Source organism: Parasteatoda tepidariorum, chromosome 7, assembly GCF_043381705.1.
Source record: "Parasteatoda tepidariorum isolate YZ-2023 chromosome 7, CAS_Ptep_4.0, whole genome shotgun sequence".
NCBI lineage: Eukaryota > Metazoa > Arthropoda > Arachnida > Araneae > Theridiidae > Parasteatoda > Parasteatoda tepidariorum.
In genome coordinates this window covers 22,720,259-22,745,195 of record NC_092210.1, presented here as the reverse complement: position 1 = coordinate 22,745,195, position 24,937 = coordinate 22,720,259, and the positions used below count along the sequence as shown (strand labels likewise).

General features: G+C 29.3%; 1 protein-coding gene across 7 annotated transcripts in view; it reads right to left on the bottom strand.

The window, feature by feature from the left end:
• LOC107453731 (5'-AMP-activated protein kinase subunit gamma-1) overlaps nucleotides 1-24,937 on the bottom strand; it is a 334,655-nt gene that overhangs the window by 175,048 nt on the left and 134,670 nt on the right. The window contains exon 1 of one of the 7 annotated variants that reach the window (XM_043041891.2): nucleotides 11,725-11,901. The exons of 4 other annotated variants lie outside the window; for them this stretch is intronic. In XM_043041891.2, the coding sequence (XP_042897825.1) occupies nucleotides 11,725-11,769 (45 nt within the window). In that variant the 5' untranslated portion in view covers nucleotides 11,770-11,901. Of the gene's footprint in view, nucleotides 1-11,724; nucleotides 11,902-24,937 lie in introns of those variants that run through there. 2 more of the 7 variants (XM_071183174.1, XM_016070656.3) reach the window with 2 other exon arrangements.

Below are 24,937 nucleotides of genomic sequence, written 5' to 3'. Positions count from 1 at the left end.
ATCCCAGAATTTCGGGGGGGGAATTTGTCCCGACGGTCCCCCCTGCCTCCAGGCTACGGGCCTGGTATCAAGGCTTTTTTTTTTTTTGCTTAATTAATGATTTTGATAAATTGTTAAAAGAAAAACTTTGTACAATAAATGTTAAATTTTTTACAGTCCTGGGGCTACATGATTCTGCATAAACAAAATTTTGATTCACATACTAAAACCAAAATGGTCCACCACAAATCGTGTTTTAAGAAGAAAATTCGCCAAGTAGCTAGTAAATTCTTGGATATCTCGCTTTCTAATTTAATCATAGCCTAGAAACTTCGAGTTGGTAGTTATAACTTTTATACTCAAAAATGTGACCAATAGGGTCGCCAACTTAGTGACTGTCCTATTGAAAACGCTGTTTTTCGAAGCCCTTTCGCCAAGGAAAATAAAAAAGTCGTAGTTTAAGTGCCTTATAATTAAAGCAAGGCGAACAAACCAAGTATATAATCTTACCGTGAAGAATTAGAACAGACAAATAGCGAAAATATTTTAAAAGTTATTTTAAACTTTTATAATCGCCAATTTGGTGTCATTTTTCTACCTAGATAAAAATTATCAAAATCACTGCCTTATTCTCAATTTTTGCTATGTTTTATAAGCCCAAGCAACGCATACTGGAGAAACTTTTTAAATATTAAAACATTTGACGACAAACTTAAGTTTCTCGACCATCTTTGGCCTCAAACTTAAGTTATTTCACGAAACTGTGGCCTTTTCTAAATATTGACTTTTTGCGCCATTTTCAAAATAAGAGTAGACAGCGCTAGCTTTAGATAGGCTAAACTTGACCTAACAGTCTTGAATAACAGTTATATAAATAGCATATTATTCACAAAAAAGCATCATTTCATATTACAACAGATCCTTCGAACACCTTGAATGAGAGCACCTTTCCTTTGCCTGTTAATTGTACAGTTAAAATACATAAATTTGCGAAACTAAGATATGGATTTTTGAGAAAACAGAGCGTAGTAAACAAAAAAAATTACAGATTCTTTAATTTCAGTCAAAAATATACAATGAACACATTCTTTAACAAGGACACTTTTCATGTTACAAGCGAATGTGTTCTTTTAAAGCTATATAAAATTGCACCTTCAAAAGTAGGTAAAAATGATTTTTAAAAAAATTAAAGTATCGAGTTCAATTTAAAATGATGCTTACACTTTTATTATTGAGAGATAAATAAATTTTAACTGTCATAAATACTTCAGAGATGAGTGACTACTTTATTCGCAGAATGAAAGCTTTGATTAAACGCAATTATATTTACAAGTTGAGCAGTGAATTTTTTATAAAATCTGGCTTACAACTTTTTTCCAATTCAAATTTATTTTAATTCTCTACAAGTAGAAGATGCGTTACAATAAACATTAATCTTCGATTTAAAACCAATAATTTATAAATTTAAATGTAAAATGAAGGTACTAATTTTTTTCTAGTTATAACTTTATTCAAATTTTTTTTATTTAAAATATATCTTAAGCTTTAATGCAAGATCTTTCTAACTGCTAATAATTAAGACTCAGTCAAGCCTTCAATATAAACAGTTAGTGATATTTTACATAAATAAAATCCTATAAAAAAAACAATATAAGAACGTCTCTTGAAAAAAATTCCAACGTAACTCATTTTTCAGAATACTTTTAGGTATGCTTAAAATAAAATCTAACATGTACATGAAATAAGTACACGTAATACATTCTACTACACAACATACCATCGAGATACAACTTTAATTTAAAATACATAGGCTGCGGAACTTCAATAATTGAGCAATTCCTGATTTCTAAATTTATGGGCTCTTTAACTTAATTTTCATATCCTCATAAATGATTATAATTCAACAATATATTCTCCTAAAGCACCCATAAAACTCACGAAAATAATATTAATCAACATATAATTTCCAAGAATTATATAAAGAGATATCTTTAATACCATAATATTTTTAAAAACTAAAAACAAATAATAGTAATAATAATAATTGATTAGAACGAAGTAAGATCCCTTTTAAAAAATTAAATTATAAAATGACAAAAAAATAATGATAGGTTATTTATGTTAAATTATTAACACCTTTACGTCATAAAATAAAATGCAAAAATAAATTTTCGTTAAAAAGAGATAAACATGATTGTAACAAAATAAACTCAAAGCTATTTACCGAAAAACTACTAGATCATATTACCTACTAAATAATATCACTCACATCAATTTTAGAACACGAGAAAAAAAAGATTTTTGGATTAAAAAATACCATAAATATAAAATTTTTCGTTCGTAAAAATTACAAAAGAATGTTTAGGATGAAATTCGGATGAAAACTTGACTCTAAAAATTCGGTTCATCTTTCGTGTATAAATTCATGTGAATTTTCTGTAACCATTAATAAAGTGAAAAATTGAACCAATATCAAGTAATCAAGTTAAAGAGGTTTAATTCGTAAAATTACAATGTTAAAACTGGGATTATATAAAAGTTGGGGCAAATTTGGACGACATTGTGGTTCAACAGGTATCGAAATAATAATTTTTACAATAAATCTTTTAATAAACACGGCGTATATTTTTATGGAAAAAAATCAGCAAAGTTTAAATTAATTGAGTACAATTTTTTTATATCATATTTTAAAATTCTGTCTAATTCCCTGTTCTTTTTCTTAACGATTTACGATTACGATTTTATTTAAATTCAAAGTAGCGATGGCTCAGTAGTTAAGAGTCATTGAGATATATATCTTTGTGAAGGACTAGGATTTGAACTTCAGTGGCAATTGAAAACTTGCCTAAACCAGTTGAAAGCAAGCTTACCTAAAAAGTAAAGGCAGCTTATGCGCAACATGCCATTGGTAACGAAATTTCGGTACCTTTATTTCCTTTATCTCTCTAGCATACAACAAACCGTTGTGGGAATGCTTAATACACTTGAAATCAACCTTTCTTTCTTATTTATTTATAATATTTCTGCAACAGACGGTTGTTCCGGTCAAGCGAAACGGGTAATAATTACCTCAGCGCTTTTCTAATGATGAAGTTCAAAGACTATTTATCTTTGAAATATATTGCACTCTTTTCATTTTATTTTATAACCGTCGTTGAACAGCCGACCCAATTTTTTTGGGTTTACGACAACTAATGTTCAACTCCGTAGCCTCGTAATTTTGAACCCAATCCAGAAGACAAGGGAACTCCTGGATCAAGTATTGGGACTTTTTGATGGAACTAACCCCTGCATTTTCGTTACATTGAGAGGAAAACCACGAGAATCGACGGGATTGAATTCCGGTTCACCTCATTGGAAGGCAAACGCTCTATCTACCCTGAGCCATCGCGGCTCATTGCACTCTTTTGAACTTAATTTGGTTCTTTTCCACGCTTTTATATAACACAAAAATGAAAGAGAAAAAAGAGAATGGGGATTTTAAATCGCCATGAAAGTCAGCGTTGAAAATGTACGATTTAGGCTCCTACAAAATTTCGTTGCCAAATAGGCTTTTAAAATGTTTTATATTGTTAGAAAGTTTCGAGCGCCTTAATCCATAATATTAGTCTCTATTATTATTATTTTTTTTTTTTTTTTTTTTNTTTTTTTTTTTTTTTTTTTTTTTTTTTTTTTTTTTTTTTTTGTACTGCAACCTTAATATTCCAATTCGAACCATTTAATGAAACAAATTATTTCAACTTAAACTTGATTTCGCGATAATAAGGTTCAATTTAAATGTTGTTGCTAATTTTTCGAAAATTGTAGTTAAAGTTTATCGAATTTACTACAAATTACAGCTAAAGTTGTATCGAATTTGCTACAAATTAATGCCAAAGTTGTAGTAAATTTTTTACAAATTGTAGCTAAAGTTGTATCAAATTTGCTACAAACTGTCAATAAAGTTGTATCAAATTTTGCTGCAAAATGCAGCTAAAAAGTTTGCTTCAAACTGTAGCAAATTAGCCATAAATTGTAGTTTAAGTTGTGTAAAATTAGCACGTTAGTATTGTTCAAGATAGCAATTGTTCTCAACCAATTTGGAAAAATTTTTGCGAGAGCATAAAGTTCTTTGCAACAAGATCTGAGAAATACCATTAACATTCTTTGTGATAAGCATACGATTTAAAATATATTTAATTTGCTTTACTGAAACGTTATAAAATACAAACGCTGCAAAAATATTTCAAAGTAAGTGATAGCATGTTTGGTTACAATTGATTACAAGGAAAACTTCAAACAATCCAACACACAAAAATAGTTATTACATTTTACTATGTTACTCATTTTTACAAAAATGTTAAACATTAATATTTTGCCAAGAATTTATATTTTAAAATTCACTTAAAAATGCAGTTTTGCATAGACTGTAAAAATCCCTGGATCAAATTACAGTAAAAATTTGTGCAATTTTTACAGCAATATTTACAGTAATATCACTGAATCACTGTAACTAAATAAATACTTCTATAAAAATTACGTAAATAAATTTTACGGTAAAATGGATTTTACGAAGGCTGCACTAAGGGTCCCAATACTTTTTACAGCAATTTTTTTATAGAGTAGCATAATGTAATGAAAATTACACTAATTCATTAGATATGGTATTAAAAATTGCTTTAATTAAATTTAATTTTTTTCGCTAACTATCTGTGTCAAATCATAGAAAACTAATTTAATTGATCAATGTATGTAAACATCCCCTGAATCCATGCAATACGATAAGTTTGCTATTTTTTACGTCACTCGAAATCAGACAGTGAGCAAACAGCTAGTTAATTAAATTAATTAAAGTAAATAGTTCAATTCTTAACAGTGTATTACACATGAAGCCGCTCTTCCGATAAAAGATTTCTTCAATAATTATAATTGAGAAAAAGAACCGACTGAAACTTAATCTCCTATAATACGTAATACATCTCCCTATTCAAAATTAATCTTACTAATTATCTTACAAATCGACACTTCGCAAAATATTTTATTGTAAAAATAGAAAATTCACATAATTAGATATCGTACAAATGGACCTTTTACAAAATATTTCACCCTAAAACCGTACCTTTCATAAAATATTTTATCATATAAATAGTTCCTTCACAAAATGTTTTGCCATAAAAACAGACCTTTCACAAAATGTTTTATCATACAAATGGACTCTTCGCAGATTTTTTATCATACAAATAGACCTTTTGTAAATTATTTTATTGTACAAATGAACCCTTTTAAAAATTATTTTATCATATAAATAGATTCTTCACAAAACATTTTGTCTTAAAAACAGATCTTTCACAAAATATTATCATACAAATGGACCCTTCACAGTTTTTTTTATCCTACAAATGAACCCTTTACAAAATATTTTATAGGACAAAGGAGACCTCCAAATTTTTTTATCACACACATGAACCCTTCAAAAAACATTTGTGCTTAAAAACATACCTTTCACAATATTTTTCCGCATTTATCAATATTTTTATGAATATCTTACAATATCTCCACACCATTTTCACAAAAAAAGGTAATTTTACAGATTGGCAAAAAAAGGACGCCGACTGAAAAAACTGATTTAATGTTAAATCTAAACTCTCAAAGCTATGAGTAGATTTTTCACAATTTTCATAACAGGATATTTAACAAAAAGTCTGTAACCAAACTCTGGCGATATTTGGGTTTAACCATAATATCGTTTAAATTTGAAGCAAACTAAATACGATGCAAAATTGGTCCATATTATCGTACAAATAAATCTTGAATTTGATTGCACAATACTTATGGATCAACATGATCAAAATACGATGCAATTTAACGCTGAGAAATTGCATAGGATTATGGCTCAGCGTTCAAATTTTTCCACGTGATCCTTAACTTTTTAATGCAGATGGTACACCGGTTTTCTTTTTCATATATCTTAGTATTTTTTAATTTTAAAAATCAATCTAATAGCTTCTAAAAAAATCTGACCGTTTATCGGAATTATATTTGTACTAAAATATAAAATTCTAAAAAAGTAGTTTGAAAAAAGAAATGTTTTTTTTTTCTCATTCACATTCAAAAATTTATCAATAATTGATTTTTTGAAGTAAAGAAATTCAATGTTAAAGAACTGTTTCTCTTAGATCTAAATAACTACAAATAAAAGCAAATTTGAAAAATTTCAGTTTGAAAGTGAGTCGTGTTTGGAAAATGTTACCTTTAACGCAGAAGAAGACGCCATTGCTTCATGCTGTATTTCATAACCATAGATGAATGTTAAATATAAAATTTTTCATTTATTTTGACTAAAATTAATACAAAAAAGTATGAAAAATATGTTTCATAAAAATTCTAAGTCTAAGGGTTAAAAGGTTTATAATCGTTAAACAGAATCTACACTTAAAACAGAGGCATCAAAAAACAATCAATCGTTCCTAATTTTTTTACTAATTTACTATAAATTTAAAAGAAAGTGGGAAAAAATCAAAAATTGAACATTGTCTCAAATAAGTTGGCGAAGGTGGAATAGAGTTGCCTGGAATAAAAGTCCAGAACTAAGACAAAGAATGTATTTATATCTTGGTTACAAATAACTGTCGCGTTAGGTCTTGGCAGACAAATGATAGTTCTTTAACAATGCACAATTTACCGCTTCACTGAAATATTCAATCAATTCTACGCCGTTTCTCATGATTATGTGTATGAGAAAAATTGATGGATCCTGTCAAACAAATGAGCTTTGTTTATTTCTGATACCTTTAAATTTTTCATTTTTTTAAAAGAAAATTTTAGCTACAAACGTTTCTCCAATTTTTAGTTTAATATCTTATTCGTATTTTACTTTTGTTTCATTTATTTTAAGGTTAAAATTTTGATTGCTCGTTTTCTTGATTTTTTTAACTAAACTTTTGATGATAGAGATTCGATTTCAATTCGACAGCGATATACATTTCAAAAAAAAGGTTTTTTCTTCATTAAATCCTACTTTATTAGGAGAAATAGCGATTAAAAATTTGTTAAATATTCATTTTTTGAAAAAAGGCGAACAGACTATGCGGTTTGTAGTTTTGAGTAGATAATGTTATGCTGTGCATTTGTCTGTTCTTAGATATTTTAAAATTTAATTTTAAAATGTTAAAACATGTTGAAAACCAATTACAATGATATTGAAAATTTCGTTAAGCCTTTGACGCAGATGGTGTCCCTCTTATCTATCGTTTTCTGACGCTACAATTACAAGTAAAAGTTTATTTTAGTATTTTTTTTTTAATTGAAAAAAAAACAGTCATATAGATACTAAAAAAATCGCTTACATTATCGGAATTACATTCGTACTAAAATATAAAATCCAAAAACGAAAAAAAAATTTTTTAATTTTTTTTCATTCATATTCAAAAATTTATCAATAATTTATTTCGTAAATTAAAGAAATTTCACTGATGAATAACTGATCCTCTTAAATCCAAATAAGCTCAAATAACTAAAAATTTGAAAAATTACCATTTGGCAGTGAGCCGTGTTGGAAAGATTTTAACTTTAACGGCAGAAAAAGTCACCAGTGTTTCATGCTATATTTCCTAACCATAAATTATTAAAATAATACATGCAATAATTTCAATCAAATAATACAAAATAATGAGGAAAAAAATGAAAAATATGTTTAATAAAAATTCTGCGTCAAAGGGTTAACCGCAAATTACGCAAAATTAAACACATCTATCGAAAATCTAAAAACAGATAAATGTATAATAGTGAACTACCTCTTAAAAAATGCCAATTGCACAATTATAATTTTATCAGAGAAAGTGAATTAAGATCGAATATACCACGTGATATATTTCTCATATTCTGATTGGGTAACGAAAAATCTACTGCCACTTACATGCTTCGTTACTACCGAATAGAATAAATATGCAACATTAGTTTATTTGAAGTAATGAGGAACATTAAAAAAGCATATCTAGAAACTACACCCTTACTCTTCGCTCCTTTTACAGTTAAATTCGGTAGGGGGGGGGGGAAACTTCACGTATGTTTTTAATGATACCGTGTATCTATAACCAAGCTGTTATGGAGCAGACAATTACAACAAAATTAGCAATGTCTTTCTTCATTATTTTTTGACTATTTTACCTTACTTAGTAAAATGCGACGCTTCTTGGTGAAATTAAAAAGATATTTACTTATTCATTGCATTTCTTTTAACCAGATTTTCGAGTTTTCTCAACGGGAATCACGTTCAGGTATCTATCTATCCATTAAGATGCAAATTAACGCATATTTAAAACCCGTAAAAAGTTGGTAAAATATTTTGCGTACAAACTTATACACACTTCTACAAACATTAATTAGCTTTTTCTTTATGACCATTTCTTTTTTCTTTTTTTCTTCTTTAGTAAAATTGAAGATTCAGTGAAACCCCGCTATAGTGAACACGGTTTATAGTGAACTCCCGGATATAGTGAATGAAATGTTAGGGTCCCGTGCCTTGCTATACACGCATAATGTTATTTTTTGTGGATATAGTGATCCAAAAAAGTGAGGAAGTTGGATATAATGAACTTTTTTCTGTCTTCAACTGATTTTTTTCCTCATTTTTTTTTGTAATAATTTTGAAATTTTTACTTTAAAATAAATACATATACCGATTTTTAAAACCATCTATAGAGGGGAATTTTGCGATAAGCTTCTTTTATCTCACTTTCCCATCCCTAAACAAACCAAGCAGATATTTCCAACCCTGGCAGATAATGCATCTGTAAGGTGTCAGTGGGATCAATATGCATTTTCTGTCAGGATTGCTCATCAACTAAAGATTACAAATTTTTTTTTTTTTTTTTTTTTTTGTAAGCAAGACGAAGAGTAATGAAAATTAACACATTTTTCGCACTAAATAATATTTTTCAGTCATTTATTTAAATAATGTGTAATAAAAGTGAGGAGTTTGGGAACCATTAGTTAAATTGCTTGAGTAACGGATATAGTGAACTCCCGGTTATAGTGAACCAAAATTTCGGTCTCTTGAAGGTTCACTATAGCGGGGTTTGACTGTATATGGATAATCAAGTAGTTGTAGCAGATTACACCGGGGAATAGATTTTCGTTGCATTTATATAAATACTTGATTTTTCTTAATTCAGTTGAAGGGATTTAAAATCTGAAATTAGTTTTGATCCTAAGGCTACAGTTTTTTTAATGACGTTTTCAGTCTATTTTTTTTTTTGTCTAACAATGTACAAGTTTAAAAACGTTATATGTAACAAAAAGCTTCATAAATGTTGCGACAAACTTTCAGGGGAGTTGGGGCACATCATCAGGATTAAAATTGCATAGGAACGCATGCCCGAAAACGTCCTCGTAAGTGGCGCTTTCCGATTAGAACACGTTCAGAAGCACACGAATGAATAGTTCATAATAGGGAAGCGTACAAAAACATTTCCGAGCATGGGTTCCTATGCAATTTCAATCATGATGATGTGTCCTAACTCTCCTAGAAGTTTGTCACAACATTTATGCGACCCCCTGTTATACGACGTTTTTAAACTTGTGCATTTCGGTAAGAATTCGACTAAAAATGACATTAAAAAGGGTGTTTTTTGAGGGGAGGGGGGGAGAAACCGATTTCAAATTCGAAATGAGAGATACAAAAATAGCTAAGATTTGTTTAAAAAATCTCATGCAAAAGAAAACAAAAAAAAATTGTTCCTATGTGTTATATTTCAATAATGACAAAATTTTGAAGAACATGAACACATTCGATACATGTAATTCTTTAATGAAGAGAAATACTTCAGTTAACATGCAATTGAACTGTATATATTAACACTAGAATTAAAAAAAATATATTTAAAACGCCAAAAAATTTAAAATTTATTGAAATTTATTTAATTTCGAAAACTTTTTTCTTGTTCCCAATTTCAGCTTATGATCTTTTTTCAAAAAAATTAAGTAATCCGATACTTTAAAAAGCATTATTAACGTCTTACCAAAAATGACAAATGTGTTTTTTAGTTTTTTTAATGCTTTGATTAAAACTTCAAACAGTTTGAAACACACTGAAAAGAAATCGTAAATATGTAATACCTCGCCATCAGCATTATTTAAAACATTATGGGCGATTTTAAAAATAATAGCGGTGATCCTTTAAGAAAAATAAAACTTCCAAATGGGTTTTATTTTCAGTAATAAAATTTTTTTTGGTCACCATAAAACAAAAAAACAATATTGCTCTATAATCCCTTTTTCATTGCTGTCGGCGCATTGTTCTTATAAACCAGAAAATCAAATAATATGGTAAAAGTAAGAAAAAACGATATAAAGACGCTTTTTATAATCATTTATTTATTCTTCATTTAACGGTATTTTCCTGTAGTATTTATTTATCAACTTTTTTGAACATTATTTACAACTATTATAACATTATTTACTGAGTTTTGTTTCGGATTATTATTCTGCATTTAAAGGCCTAACAACTTAAACCGCTGTTTATTCTAATATAATAGTGTTATAATATTACCTTACTACACAACATTCTATGACAAAAATATTGAATCTAACTTGTTAACAATTTTACAATTACTAAACAGTAAATAAGCGATAATTCACTATTATAATAAACATTATGTAAAACCGTGTCTAGTCAAGATTTATAATTAAAATAATGAATACAAAACTGTAAAACAATATAAGAAATTAACATTTCGTGCTAATACCAAACAATCTGTCCGGGAAAAAATATTTAATGATCTTTTATTAGTAACCAAAAATTAAATTTGAATTTAAGAAACAAAATAGCGGCTATAACCAACTAAAATGATTAGGCTTAAATATATCCCATTTGAATCAGGAACCACATATGTGTTAATACAATAATATAATAAAGTTATAAGCAATAGTGAAGGGCTGATAAGCGAAGCCAGCAGGGGTCGTGTCACCTAGCGTTATCAATTAATTAAAAAACTGAGGAGTTGCTTCGATAGGAGATACAAGTTAATTTTCTTACAAATCAAAATTTGCATTTAAATAAGCGATTTATAATTTATTAAAATGTTTACACCATATTATACCTACTGACCGAAACCCTTTTTTTCTCGAATTTACATTAAACCAACCATAGATGTTCTAATTGGTACGTAAGTAAATAAGTACACATAATTTTAACAGTAATTGTTGTAATCCTTAAACAAAAAAATATCCGAAAATACTTTTTTTAAAAAATGGTTAGAAATTTAAAAATTAAGAATGTTTTTTTTTTCGAAAGTTGAGCAGTAATACTAATTTCTAAAAATAATTTATTGATTACAAATTAAATACACTAGTAAAGCCCTAACAATATTTATTATAATTTTTTTTTTTTTTAAAGTGTCGTACGAACAAAAAAATAATTGAAAACTACTTAAAAATAGTCTTAAGATTTTTTTTTTTTTTAAAAAAAGCGAATAATTTTTGACTTTAAAAAAAAAAAAAAAAAGTTTAACGGTAATACTAATTCCTGAAAATAAATTACTGATTGCAAATTAAATGCATTTGTAAAGCACTGTTAATATTTTTTATGCTTTCATTTATTTATTTATTTTAATTGTCCTATGACCACCGTGACTGTGTTAAAAACATAAACGTTTTATTTACCTCAATACTCGGCAAGAAAACAAAAATAACTCAACGGAAAAGCGTAGGCAGGACCTACAAGTAATTGTAAACAATACTTAAAAATATACAAATAAAGATAAATACCTGCAAAGTTTTAGCCATTTTGAAAATTAATATCCAGCAAAACATTAATCCATGCGACACAAAAATGCGAAGCCGGTAAAGCTGGGACCGTTTAATCGAGAGGTTTGAGGTGCTAAGAAGACAACCAGACGCATTCTGAAAACCCCAAGATCGCACAGTGATGTTGTTACCATAGCAATTTCGCTTGTCCCAGGGACCACGTGGAGAGGCGCGCATGCGCGAAAGACAACACAAGCCACTTAATAGGAAGTTCTATATTTTTGTTCTTTATCTAAAAAGAATCTACTTACTTATTCTTCAAAGAAATAAGATTAAGAATTTAAATGCTTTACTGAATTGAATTATGTTGGTTATAAAAATGTCAGAGGAAATTGAAGTCGGAATATTAATGTAACAAAAAATATGTTACTTTTTAGGAAAACTTTCTAAATATCCCCAATTTAGTATTCAAGTAACAGAGAGAAAATCCATTAGGATGATAACAATAATATAATTTGCTATTAAGTCTGTATAGAATTTTCAAGAAAATCCTGTTTTCTTTCTTCTTTTTTTTTTTTTTTTTTTTTTTTTTTTTTTTTTTTTTTTTTTTTTTTTTTTTTTTTTTTGATCAAAGAAAACAAGGAAAGACTTTTGTTAAACGTTTTATAAACAGAAAATAAATAAAAATATTCTCTAATGTAAACACACATACACAAAGTTAAAATTTATATTTTTCACTAAAAATTAACAGTATAAATCAGTTGATACAGAGTTTAGATATTGGGTTTAGATATTGTCTTAGATATTGCATAAAAATATCAGAAAGCTGTTTGCAAGATATCTTTCTCCATTGAAAATTTGTCCATTCAAAATTAAATGTCTATAATGAAAATTGAACATTTATCCATTGAAAATTAGTCCACTCTTCTGATTTTTCTCTCATTAAATAAACACAGCTTAAAAGTTGAAAATAAAATTTTTTAAGTTTCAAATGTGTTGTTAACTTTTTCAAATTTCATTCAATTTTTTTAATGTACTCAAGTGATATGCTTAGGGCACAAATCAAAAAAAAATATAATTCACTAAAAATAATATATATCTATTTAGAAATGACTAATTATTGGTCTAAGACACTGAAACAATTGGGTTTAATAATTCTTATACATTCAATTATATTATTAAGTTAAAATTTACATTTTTTACATAAAATTGGATAAGTATTGGGATAGGTGTAGGGTTAGATTTTGTCTAAAAATATTAGAAAACTTTAGCAAGATATCTTTCTCCATTGAAAATTTGTCACATTCCATTCTCTTAATTGTTCAATCATTAAATAAACACAGTTTAAAAATAAAAAATAATATTTTGTTTTTAAATATTTCAAATATCTTGTTAAATTTTCCAAAAAATTTAGTTTAAAATTTAAAATTTTTTTTCAAAATGTATTCAAGTGATAAGCTTAGCGCACATAATAACACAAAGAATTATTAATATAACCAACTAAAATTAATATTTACTAAAATTGTATGCTTAGAAATGCGTAGATATTATTCTAAAAACAACGAGGTTTGAAGATTTTTATATTTTCAATTATAATATTAAGTTAAAATTTAGATTTTTCACTAAAAATCATCAGTTGAAATCAGTTTAAAATTTTTGGATCAAGCGTTATAGCCTCGGTTCGAATTATAGACTCGCATACAAACGTCATGTGTGCAAAATTTTATTCCATTCTATTAAATAATTGTTCGGAAACTTTTCGCGGAAGAATGTAATATAATATAATATAATATATAATAATGAATTTTGATTATTAATAATATAATCTAGATAAATTATAGCATTTCAGATATAAAATATCAGATTTTTAAACATCAGGATCTTATTTTATTATACAGTTTTCATTGTGTTTTTTCCTTCTCAAAAGATTCGATACAGCGTTAAACCATCAAATTTTTNATACGGATGTTATATAATATATAATATAATATAATATATATTACTAGTTTTCAGAAAAAAATCAATGAAAATTTAAAAATAGAAAAAAATTAAAACATACGTAAATTTTAAAGATTTTATTTTTTTATTTAAATCTGTATATAATTAATGTGTGAAAAATAAAAATTTCTATTCCAACCTCAGAAATAATTATGTTTCAAAAAATAGTTGAAACGGTTTTTTGAAAGAGTTAAGCCCTTTGAAACTTTTTTTCAAGCCCTTAATGAGTCAAAATGAAAATATACTTTTTCAGTCGTGTTTCTTTTGCAAAATCACATCATAAAGTGTCTAACATCGAAACTTGCGATATTATCAACATCCGTGTGGTGTATTGATCCAACTGTATCAAGTACATGTTTCAATCACGAAAATTACACAAATGAAGCTAAAAATGCTTGTTTAGAAACGCACGCTCTCTCATTTTATTAAGGTGATTTACAAATCATTCTTAGATAACTAAACATTCGTCCAATCAGAAACCGACATAAGCTAGTTTTGAAAAGCGTCAATGTTAACGTAACATTTTAATAACTTCAAAGATTGCAAACATCAAATTTTATCACTTACCTAATGCTAATAAAAAAATTTATTGTATTTCATTCAAATTGTGCTCATTTGATCAACATAAATAAAAGGAATATAAGCTTGTTTTCGATTTGTAGGCAGAAAATCATAAGTAACACTGGTTTAAGTTGTAAATAAACTGTTATAACAGATTGTTATTTTTTACATCTGTCACAAAAATTAAAAAAATAAATAAATAAAGCGAAACAAAATTTCACTTGTACAAAATTTTTCATCGTGAAATAAATTCAAATCCTTAACATCTCGCTATTTTGTTCACATAAGATTCTGTGTTGTTCTGCTTTTGCGAGAATCAAATATTTTAACCAGGCTCGCTTTGTAAATGATAAACTTGAAAGAAAAAAAAATGCTTAATAACATAAAATGAGTATCATGCATAATTTAGTATAATAGCATTATAATATTGTGCTGCAATATGAGGTCTATGTAAGGTGTTAAGTTTATATTCAAGGTAAAGTGTTAAGGTCTATAATGAGGATTCTATAAAAATGTTTAAGAGAATATTCTCGGCAAAAAGAATCTTCAAGCATTACCATGGCAACGACAGCCTGTTTACACCATTTCCTAATGGGTTTGCAAAATGATGTCGTTTATCGCTAAACTTAGCGGTTTCTAATGCTAAAAATAATTCATGTTGAATATACATCATCAGAATATAACGCACTTTTGCTTAACAATTGTCAAATATAAATAAATATTTCTACTCATTTATTCCAATGGAACTTTTTATGGGTTGCCAACAACAAAAATGAAGATTATATTTAGAAGCAACTTGCATTATTATCCGTATGTTATAACCCTCAATTATAAAATAAAAAATGTAACATGATTCAGTTGTTTTCAGTTCTGAAAATAAAATTGATAAGGGGAGAAAAATAGTTTATGATATGAATAGATAGTGAGTTTTTAACCATATGAAAGAAAATTTTTCTCAAAAACAATTACTCAATTGTCGCGCCAATATTATGCAATGTATAAAACTATACATTCAATTTTGGTTTATCGTCTGCGACGAAATATTTGTGGAAGGAAAAAAAATTAAAATATTTAAATTTGTAAAAATAATTATCGAAGGTGAGAGATATCAAACTAGATTAAAACTTTCCAAATAAATATTACTCCTATCTTTGATGAATAAAGAAATATAGAAATGCAGACTGGGCAAAATAAAAGTAGAAATAGAAAGAATGGTTAGGACAAAAATGTGAATATCGCTGATTTTTTTTTATTTATTTACACAAACGAGCATGTTTGTTGTATTTTTAAAATATAAATTCCAAGAATTTTCGTATCCTTTCTGATTAAATCCTTCATAATAGCCTTTAATCTTATCAACTAATTCTGTATTTGTTTGTATGCAATATTAATAAACGGAATAATAATGCGAACTATTCTATTGAGGGGGACATTACCTATCGCAGTATATACAATGCTTACAGAAAAGTTTGCCGCGAGTCTGTAAAAAGTAAAAAATTTCGAATCATTGTAACACTGTAAAAATAAAATTATTGTAAAGAGTAATGGCACGCAGGATGCCGGAACTTTTTACCATAAAATCCATTTTTACCTGAACATGTTACGGTTACGGATCAAAGAATATGATATACTATAATTTTTACAGTAATAATTATCCACAAATCACCGAATAACAATAATTAAATAAATATTACTGTAAAAATTGTGTACGGGATAATATTTTACGGTAAAAATGGATTTTACGGTTGAAACACCTAAAGTGCCGGTACTTTTTACCGTAATTTGAATCGGAATTTTTTACAGTGTAGTAGTAAAAAGAAAGAAAAAATCATACAGCTGTTACTTCTTTTCTACTGTGCAACTAACAAACATCAATGTTGTTGTTGCTGTTGTCGTCGGCCATTAAGGCAGAGGGGGTGCGATTTTTCTTGTTTTCCAGTGTCGCTATGTATAGCCAAGAATACTACTGCCACATCCGTTTATACAGCAAACCTATTCATACATTCATTCATTCATCCACAGATCCTAATTTGACCTGAACCAGAGAACGATCAATCTCCAATTCAGTACCCCCAGAGGTCTTTATTTGTTATTGAAACATGGGGGACTTTGAAATCCGACAGATTTAATTTGCACCAGTCACCATTAATAAACGGGCAGTATGCGGGTTCGAACTCCCGTTCTCACAAGCGTGAGTCCAGCGCACTGACAACCAGATTATCCCGGCCACCATCATTAATGCGCGAATTGACTTTTTTTCTATGTTCTTAAGCTAGAAGAAGCATTTCTTAATAGCTAGAATATAATTCTAACCAAACATAATAGACTAAAACCGTTTTCCATTGTTCTTGGCACATTGACCAGACTATCACATGTTCCGGATTTCTTTAAGCTTTGGTTGTGTTTAGTTCTGTTATTTTTTAGTTCTTTTTCTTAAGCTTCTTTGGTTGTCATTAAGCTAAAATAAATAACATTTATTAAGATATTTTTATCTATAAAATATGTTTCCTTATCTTTATTGCAAGATTTTACCATAACGTTTATCATCCTTTCTTAATATTATACTTAACTTTTACTTATTACTTAACTTTTGATTACTATTTCGAATATAAGCTTTCAAATCTAAAAGCGATGCTTATAATGCAGTGCTGTGATATCACCTTAATATGCAAGATTTTATGATTAACATATTTAAAATGATATCTAACTTATCAACCATTTTACAACAATTAATGGGGCCGGGATAGCCTGGTTAGTAGGGCGTCTGACCAAGAGATCGTGAATTCGATCCCCGACGGCAAATCGTGTAGTAAATGTAGTAAATCGTGTTGTTCCTCGTGTAGTAAATGGCGACTGGTGCTCGTTAAATCTGTCGGGTTACAAAAGTCCCATAACAAATCACTACCTCTTGGGTTGTTGAATTGGAGATTGATCGTTCTCTGGTTCAAATCAAAATGTCGATCTGTGGATGAATGAATGGATGTATATGAATGGGTAAACGGACAATTACGTGTGTGTAGTTGAAGACGTATTCATGGCAACAGATGGTGCCACCAAAAAACAAAAAACGCACTCTTTGCCTTAAATTCGCTTGGTTTCAATAAGCAGACTTGCTGATATTGGCAAGTCGCATTAGCAACAACAACAATTTAAAAATTTTATGAGTGTTACTTTGCTATTATAAAATGAAAATTACGTAATGTCCAGTTAACATATGCAATTAAAATAATGATTACAAAACTGTAAAATAATATTAAGTGTAACGTTTCCCCTTATTTCTAAATAATCCTTTTTGTGAAAAACAATTAACTATTTCTTATATCAGCTAAAAATTAAATACGGATGTAAATTTTTTTAATATGAAATTGTAATAGTAACTGAGCAAAATTATAAGGTTTACATTTTATCTCACTATAATCCAAAAGATCCAATGACTAGATCAGAGAGTATTAGTTTTACTTATTTATTTATTTTAAATTAAACAAAAATTAATGATTAGATATTTCTTAGTAGAACATTTTTATGGTACCATTAAGTTTGCAGCATTTGTAATTGAAACAATCGTTAAAAATGCACCTATTATATTGTTATGTGGTGAACGATAGCAAAATAATGATATCCTTCCCTAATATCCAATTCTGCTCTAATAGTTAGTAAAGATAGATAGATATACAAAGGTCGCATACTTAATGAAACAAAAAGACGTTTTCAAAACTAGTTCCTTATCGATCTTAGATTGTACAGGGTTTCTTTACTTTTTATTGGGGAACTTCTAACGAAGTCCTGCGGCTACACTTAACTGTTATACCTTTTACTTTTCAAGGTTAGTAAAAATAATGAATTTAATTCATTAGTTGGAGTTGAAATAAGTATTTTATCCAATAAAATGTTCCGAAAAGATCAAAGGCATTTTTATTTTATTTTTTTCAGTGATTTTGTAGCTATTTTTTTAGAAGTCCTTTGATCCAGTATATTGGATTTTTGGTTAAATGCTTGGTTTCAGTTTTGACGTTTCTCTTCTTCATTTATTTATTTATTTTATTTTTCCTTAATATAAAGTTTTAGTGATGAAGTATTATTCTATAAGTATATTCTACACGCCTTTGGCGACAAAATTGGTCAGTCTTTCAGAATTATGTCATTCAACATAAAAACTTTAATGGTAACCAAGTCAGTACAACACAATTGTATTTAAACATTTTATAACCGTCGTTGAACATCCGACCCAATTTTGGGTTTACGACTACGTATGTTCAACTCCGTAGCCTTAAAATTTGGAACCCAATCCAGAAGACTAGGGAACTCCTGGGTCAAGTATTAGGAGAAATTTGCCTTTGTGCCCCGCATTTGTGTTACACGGAGGGGAAGATCACGAAAATCTCCCCACAGTTAACCCTACGGCAAGGGGACTCTAACCCACGATCCGTCTACCACTGAGGATATATCACGTCAGCACTGTGGTCGGTGCAAGCCGGATGCAGAATTCGTACCAGCCATCTCCAGTATTCGAACCCGATTCACCTCATTGGAAGGCGAACGCTCTATCCCCTAGGGCCTATGGCCATCGCGGCTCTAACATACCAATTTTATTTAATTTTATTTTATAACCGTCGTTGAACAGCCGACCCAATTTTATGGGTTTACGACTACTAATTTTCAACTCCGCAGCCCTGTAATGTAGAACCCAATCCAGAAGACAAGGGAATTCCTGGATCGAGTATTGGGAAAAATTTTCCTTTATGGAAGACTTGTTTGATGGAGCTAACCAGCATTTGCGTTACATGGAGATGAAAACTACGAGAATCTTCCACGGTTAGCCTGACTGCAAGGGGACTATAACCCATGATTCGTCTACCACTGAGGATATTTCACGTCAGCACTGTGGTCGGTGTAAGCCGGATGCGGAATTCGTATGACTGGGATTCGAATCCGGTTCGCCTCATAGGAAGGCGAACGCTGTATCCCCTGAGCCATCGCGACTCCCTAACATACCAATTACAATCATTAAGATTTCCCTTATTCCCTAAGTTGAAACATTTTACGGATTTATTTTGCAAAATTTTCCTAAACTCTTATTGAGGAGCACTTCGATTTTGTGTCACTTGGATGATTATTCTCTCTCCAATAATAATTAAATAAATATTGTGCCCTTCTTCCCAGTCTAAGACCTGTTTTTATCCTTCCTATCGGACCACCACTAATAATTGATATGATAGTATGCGACACCATAGCACCATTTAAGTTTAAAATTTCTACAGCCATTTTAGAAATGATATAATAAATACTGAACGTTAAACTAACTATTTAGCACACCTTAAATCAACACTTAAGATAACCTAACAACTTGAATATGAAAAGATACTTAACCTATAAATAATTTTTTAACACTACTTAAATAATTACTGAAGACAATTTATTAAAATGAATAATAACTATAGCGTTGCCAACAGATACGAGAAATACCAGAGTCTATGGTGCAACATAAAAGAAATATGCATATAGATCACAAAAATCTACGTGAAAAAAGTAAAGGCCTTCATTAGTTAAATTGTATTAGATATATCGCGATAATTTAGATCTTATATAGATTTCATTCTAAAAAAACTACTAAAACTGCAGAAGTAATAATTTTGATAGGAAATTCAAGACTGAGAATCTGCCTTTTAATGATTTTTTTCAGAATGCATTCGTATTCATGAGCAAAACGATAAATATAACTGTAAGTAATTAAAATGAATTATAACGTAAAGGAACAAAAATAAATATGGGTGATTCTCACGAAACAAGACAATTCGGACCAAAAAATTTCTTCAAATTTAAAGTCTTCAAAACAATCTAAAATTTTTTTTGCATACTTCCTTAGCTAAACTTATTAATATCTTATAGACAGCAGTGTAGTTTATTGACATTTGCTCGAGAAAAAGAATAAAATAGAAATTCACCAAATCTTGAATGCCAGGAAAATGACATATTACCTTAGAAGTTTAAAAAACAGTCATTTTAAGTTAATAGTAAGTAACTCAACTTAAGCCTTTATGGTAGGTGGACCATAAATTGCTTAAATTAATTCTTTTTATCCACTGTAGAAAGAAACAAAAAAATTTTGTTGCTGATATGTACAGAATAAAATTGTGTATAATAATCAATCATTAAATAAATAAATAACTTTATTTACATCCAAGCATATTACAATCATACATAAACTTGGTGTTATGTTAATATTTGCTTTCCCTCTTTACAGTATTAGCACTTAAAAAGAATTTCTGTTAACACTTCAACGTCCTGGCATTCATAAGCCAGGAAAATGACAGCCAGGATAATGACAAATTCGCCATTTTATAGCATATAACTTTACTTTAATTAAATATTTTGGCCTAAGACGTTTATATTCTGCAGAAAACAACAGTATTTCTTAAAATAACTATGTAGAAAAACAAAAATCTATGTAGTTTTTGTTATTAATGATTTCAAGAAACCAAGAAAATTACAGCATAAAAACCTACTCACCTTGAAAATTTTTTGAAATAGATTTTGAGCCAGAAAATTGGTTCTTTATTCATGCAACAAGACATGTTCATATAGGAGGGCATCTAATCAATCTATTAACATAAGATATTGATTCCTGGCGCTATCTATTTTGGTTATAAATCACTCAATAAAAGTAGCCAGGAAAATGACAGATTTTCATGAGACAAACAAATTATTGACAGAAAAAAATATTTTAAACGAAGTTTTAGTAAACAATACCCTCTGCGTATATTCTAGAAATGCTTACATAGGATAAGATAACAAAAATTAGATTTTGAAAAATGTATGGGAAGTTTTGAAGCTAGTTATTATTGGAAATATTGCTTGGGACATGCCAGGAAAATGACATTTTGATATTCAATTAAAAAAAATTTTAAGTATACAAAAAAGTCAATACTAGTGCAAAGTCATTTTAAAATGCTAACAGCAATGCTATTTATTAATTTTTTTTTTAAAAAAAGTTCTTTTAGTATTATAGTATTAGATCTTGAAGGGACAGTGAATTGTCATGTTTCGTGAGAATCACCCATATATTTATTAACATCTAAAAATGAAGAAAACATTTAAAATTAAGTAAACTATTTTAAACGTGCTAGCTATATAGTCGTGATATAAAGGGCAAAAACTCTAAAGGAATTCGAATATTCTACATGCGTAGTGCGCAAACACTTTAGATATTACGTTAGTAATGATACTGCCCAGTCAAAAAAACACCAATGTTTAGTTCATAGGGAAAAATTATATAGATGTGATTAAAAACATTTCTAAGCATTGATTTAGGTGTCGTATGCGTTTGAGGTAAAAGCGGTGCGCTTCTTCTTGTTTTCTAGTGGTACCATCAAGAATTCGACTTCAGTCACACACATACGTCACAGGTCGTTTACAGGGTGGACCCATTCATACATTCATTCATTCATCCACACATTGTAATTTCGACCTGAACCAGAGAACGATCAATCTCCAATTCAGTATTCACAGACATATGATTTTTTATGGGAACATGGAGGACTTTGTGAACCGATAGAATTATCATGCACCCGTTATCATTTACTACATGGGGTGGGTCTTCGGCCGGAGGTGATCGATCCTACTACTTGTTGGACATGGGCCCAACGCCCAACCAACTGGCCCTAAGTAAAATTAATTTGTAAAATGCACATATTTTTTTTAAATTTTGCATCTGAAGATTATAATACAATATTAGTTCCTTGAAATCCGTTCTTCACTCTTATTTAAAATCGGATTTTGCTGTAACAGTAACTATTTAAAAAGTAAATGAAAGTTTTAAATTTAAGTTAGTCCCTTAGATATTTGAATTTTTTTTTTTTTTTTTTTNTTTTTTTTTTTTTTTTTTTTTTTTTTTTTTTGTAAAACTCGCAAATTTATTTTATTTTTTTTTGCGCTATGTTACCTATCGTGTATCTCAGTGTTTCCCAAACTTATCACTTTTGTGTACCCTTTCTAAATTTTTCGTAACGCTGTGTACCACTAATTAAAAAATTTATGTATTTTTTACAAAATTTTTTACTAAATTAAAAATTACAACTGGCTATATGCACCACTAATTATTAACTGCTAACTCTGCAAAAAATAGCCAATAGAAAAGTACATAATCGTAAATTTTCATGGCTAGCTTTGTTTTTGAATAAAATTTTTTGAAATTTTCGTTTGTTGTAAGATATTTCGCATAAGAACGCGTACCCCCGCTAAACTGTTCCCGTAACCCTGGGGGTACGCGTACCACACTTTGGGAAACACTTGTGTATCTAGTTTACACAACCTATGTAATTTATTGTTTTGGGATATCTCTAAAGCGGTAACTGCTGTATTGTTATTTAATAAAATAACCAAATAAAGGAAAACAATACTTTTCGAAAAACGAAAAGCTATGTGAACTATTTCTAAAAGGTATTGCACTACTGTAATGCATATAAAAAAAAAAAAAGATCGGAAAAAACTAAAAAATTATTAATTGATTTTAATTCTTAAATCTGAAAAACCTCAGCAAAGGGGTGGCTTTTAAATAAAAGTTGAATAACTATTTAAATACGGGAAATAATTGTTCATTTTATATTTCAGCCAATTCTTTACAAAATTGTAAAAACATTGTAAAATTAGGGCTTTTCTTCCAATTTAAAATGTATACTTACTTAAACGGTGCTTTTCTATAATAACTATTTTCCTTTTAAAAAAAAAAAAAAAATTTATGGAGAGGTCTGAAGATTTAGCTTCTAAGGTGTTGAAATATTCATGCATTTTACTATTTTTTTCTTTAAAAAATGAATATGAAAAAAAAAGAAAAACAATTAAAGGGTACTTAATAAAACCTCTTAATTCAGACCTTAATTTCTTTTTTCATTCTGGTTACATTAAAACGAGCTTATTATCTTTTTTTTTACTTGCCTAATTGTGAAGACGAGACTTTATTAATACTTAAACATGTCTCCGCCTTTAACTAAAATATTCATAACAGAATTCTTTGCAGAAAGATTTTGCTTTTAAGTATAAATTAAGAACCTGGCAGAAATTTTGTTTCCTCTCATTAATAAAATCTTACTCACTTAACCAAATCTTTGAACAAGCAGAATAATATATAATTTGACAGAGATTACTGAATAAGGTGTTAGGAAACCCGCACCCTCCATCATAAGTGTCAATTTTTAAGCAAAAACTGAAGAAAACTATTTCTATATTAATTAAGGTAAGTGCTACTTACCCCGTTCTCCAGGACTGCCACATTTTGGAGGGTAATAAATATCAATTTGCTCAGTCATAAAAGACTAACATGTTTTAAAGACAATCACTTTAATAACGAAATATAACAAACAAAAAAGGATTAACAATTAAACATCTAATTATCGTACGGAGCTAAACATGCTTGTTCACAGATTGAGATCAAAACATCAACTGGTGGCGCTGTGGGCGCACCAAAACAACATGCGCAGAAGTGGGAATTCTCGACAATCTCCCACCTTTGGATTCGAAGAAATATTTTCGAATCCAAACAGAATTCTTAGTCTATATGGTCCATCTGAAAAAACTAAACAAATAAAATTATTAGCAAAATGGTTACACTTCCAGCGGAAAAAGTCTTTGTATAGGTCTTAATAGTTTCCCAGATTGGGTCTTAAGTTCCACTAAACGGATTCTCCCATCCTTTCCTGGATAAGTCCTTTCAACTTTGGCCAATGGCCAGAGTATTCTTTTATGGTTGGAATCTCCGATTAGCACAAGATCTCCTTCTTTGATAGACGACTCCCTTTTAATTTTAGAATTATCTTTAAGCAAACCTAGATATTCAATTCTGAATCGGTTTCGCAGGTCTTGTCGCAATTTTAACCGATAAGAATATCTTTTGTTCAATTTTTTTGAATCAATTAGGTCAAGTTCAGGAACACCAATTTCTTTAATTTCCTGTAGAAACATGGATGGCGTGAGCGCTGACAGATCTTCGGGATCTTCTGAAAGATACGTTATAGGACGGGAATTAATTAAACTTTCCGCGTCGCATAATACTGTAGCTAACTCTTCTTCATTCAAACAAGCTCGTCCTAGAACCTTTCTCAGGATGCCTTTCAAAACTCCTATTAATCTTTCGAAGAAGCCTCCCCACCAAGGGGCAGAGGGAGGATTAAATTTCCATGAAATTCGTTTCCTTGAAGCAAAGTCTTCAATTTCGTTCCAATTAATGTTCTTCAAAAGATTTGCCGTTCCCACAAGATTTGTCCCATTGTCAGAGTATACAGTGGACGGGTGTCCTCTGCGAGCAATAAATCGGCGAAGGGCCAAGATGAAACAATCTGTTGACAGGGACGATACTACTTCGAGGTGCACCGCTCGGTAGATGGCACAAGTGAAGAGTACCACCCAGCATTTTCTATCTCCTTTTAAAAGCAGAGGTCCGCACAGGTCGACACCTATAATTTCAAAAATAGCTGCGTCTCTGACTCGATCTTCTGGGAGTGGAATGCTTACGGCTTCCAATGGTTTAACCGAGAATCTTTTGCACTTGACGCAATTTCTTACGACGCTTCGAATTGTCTTTCTGGTTTTAATGATCCAAAACGACTCTCTGAGGTGAGACATCAAAGTTTGAACACCGGCATGTTTCAGTTCAATATGTTTGTCCATTATTAATTTTTCCACC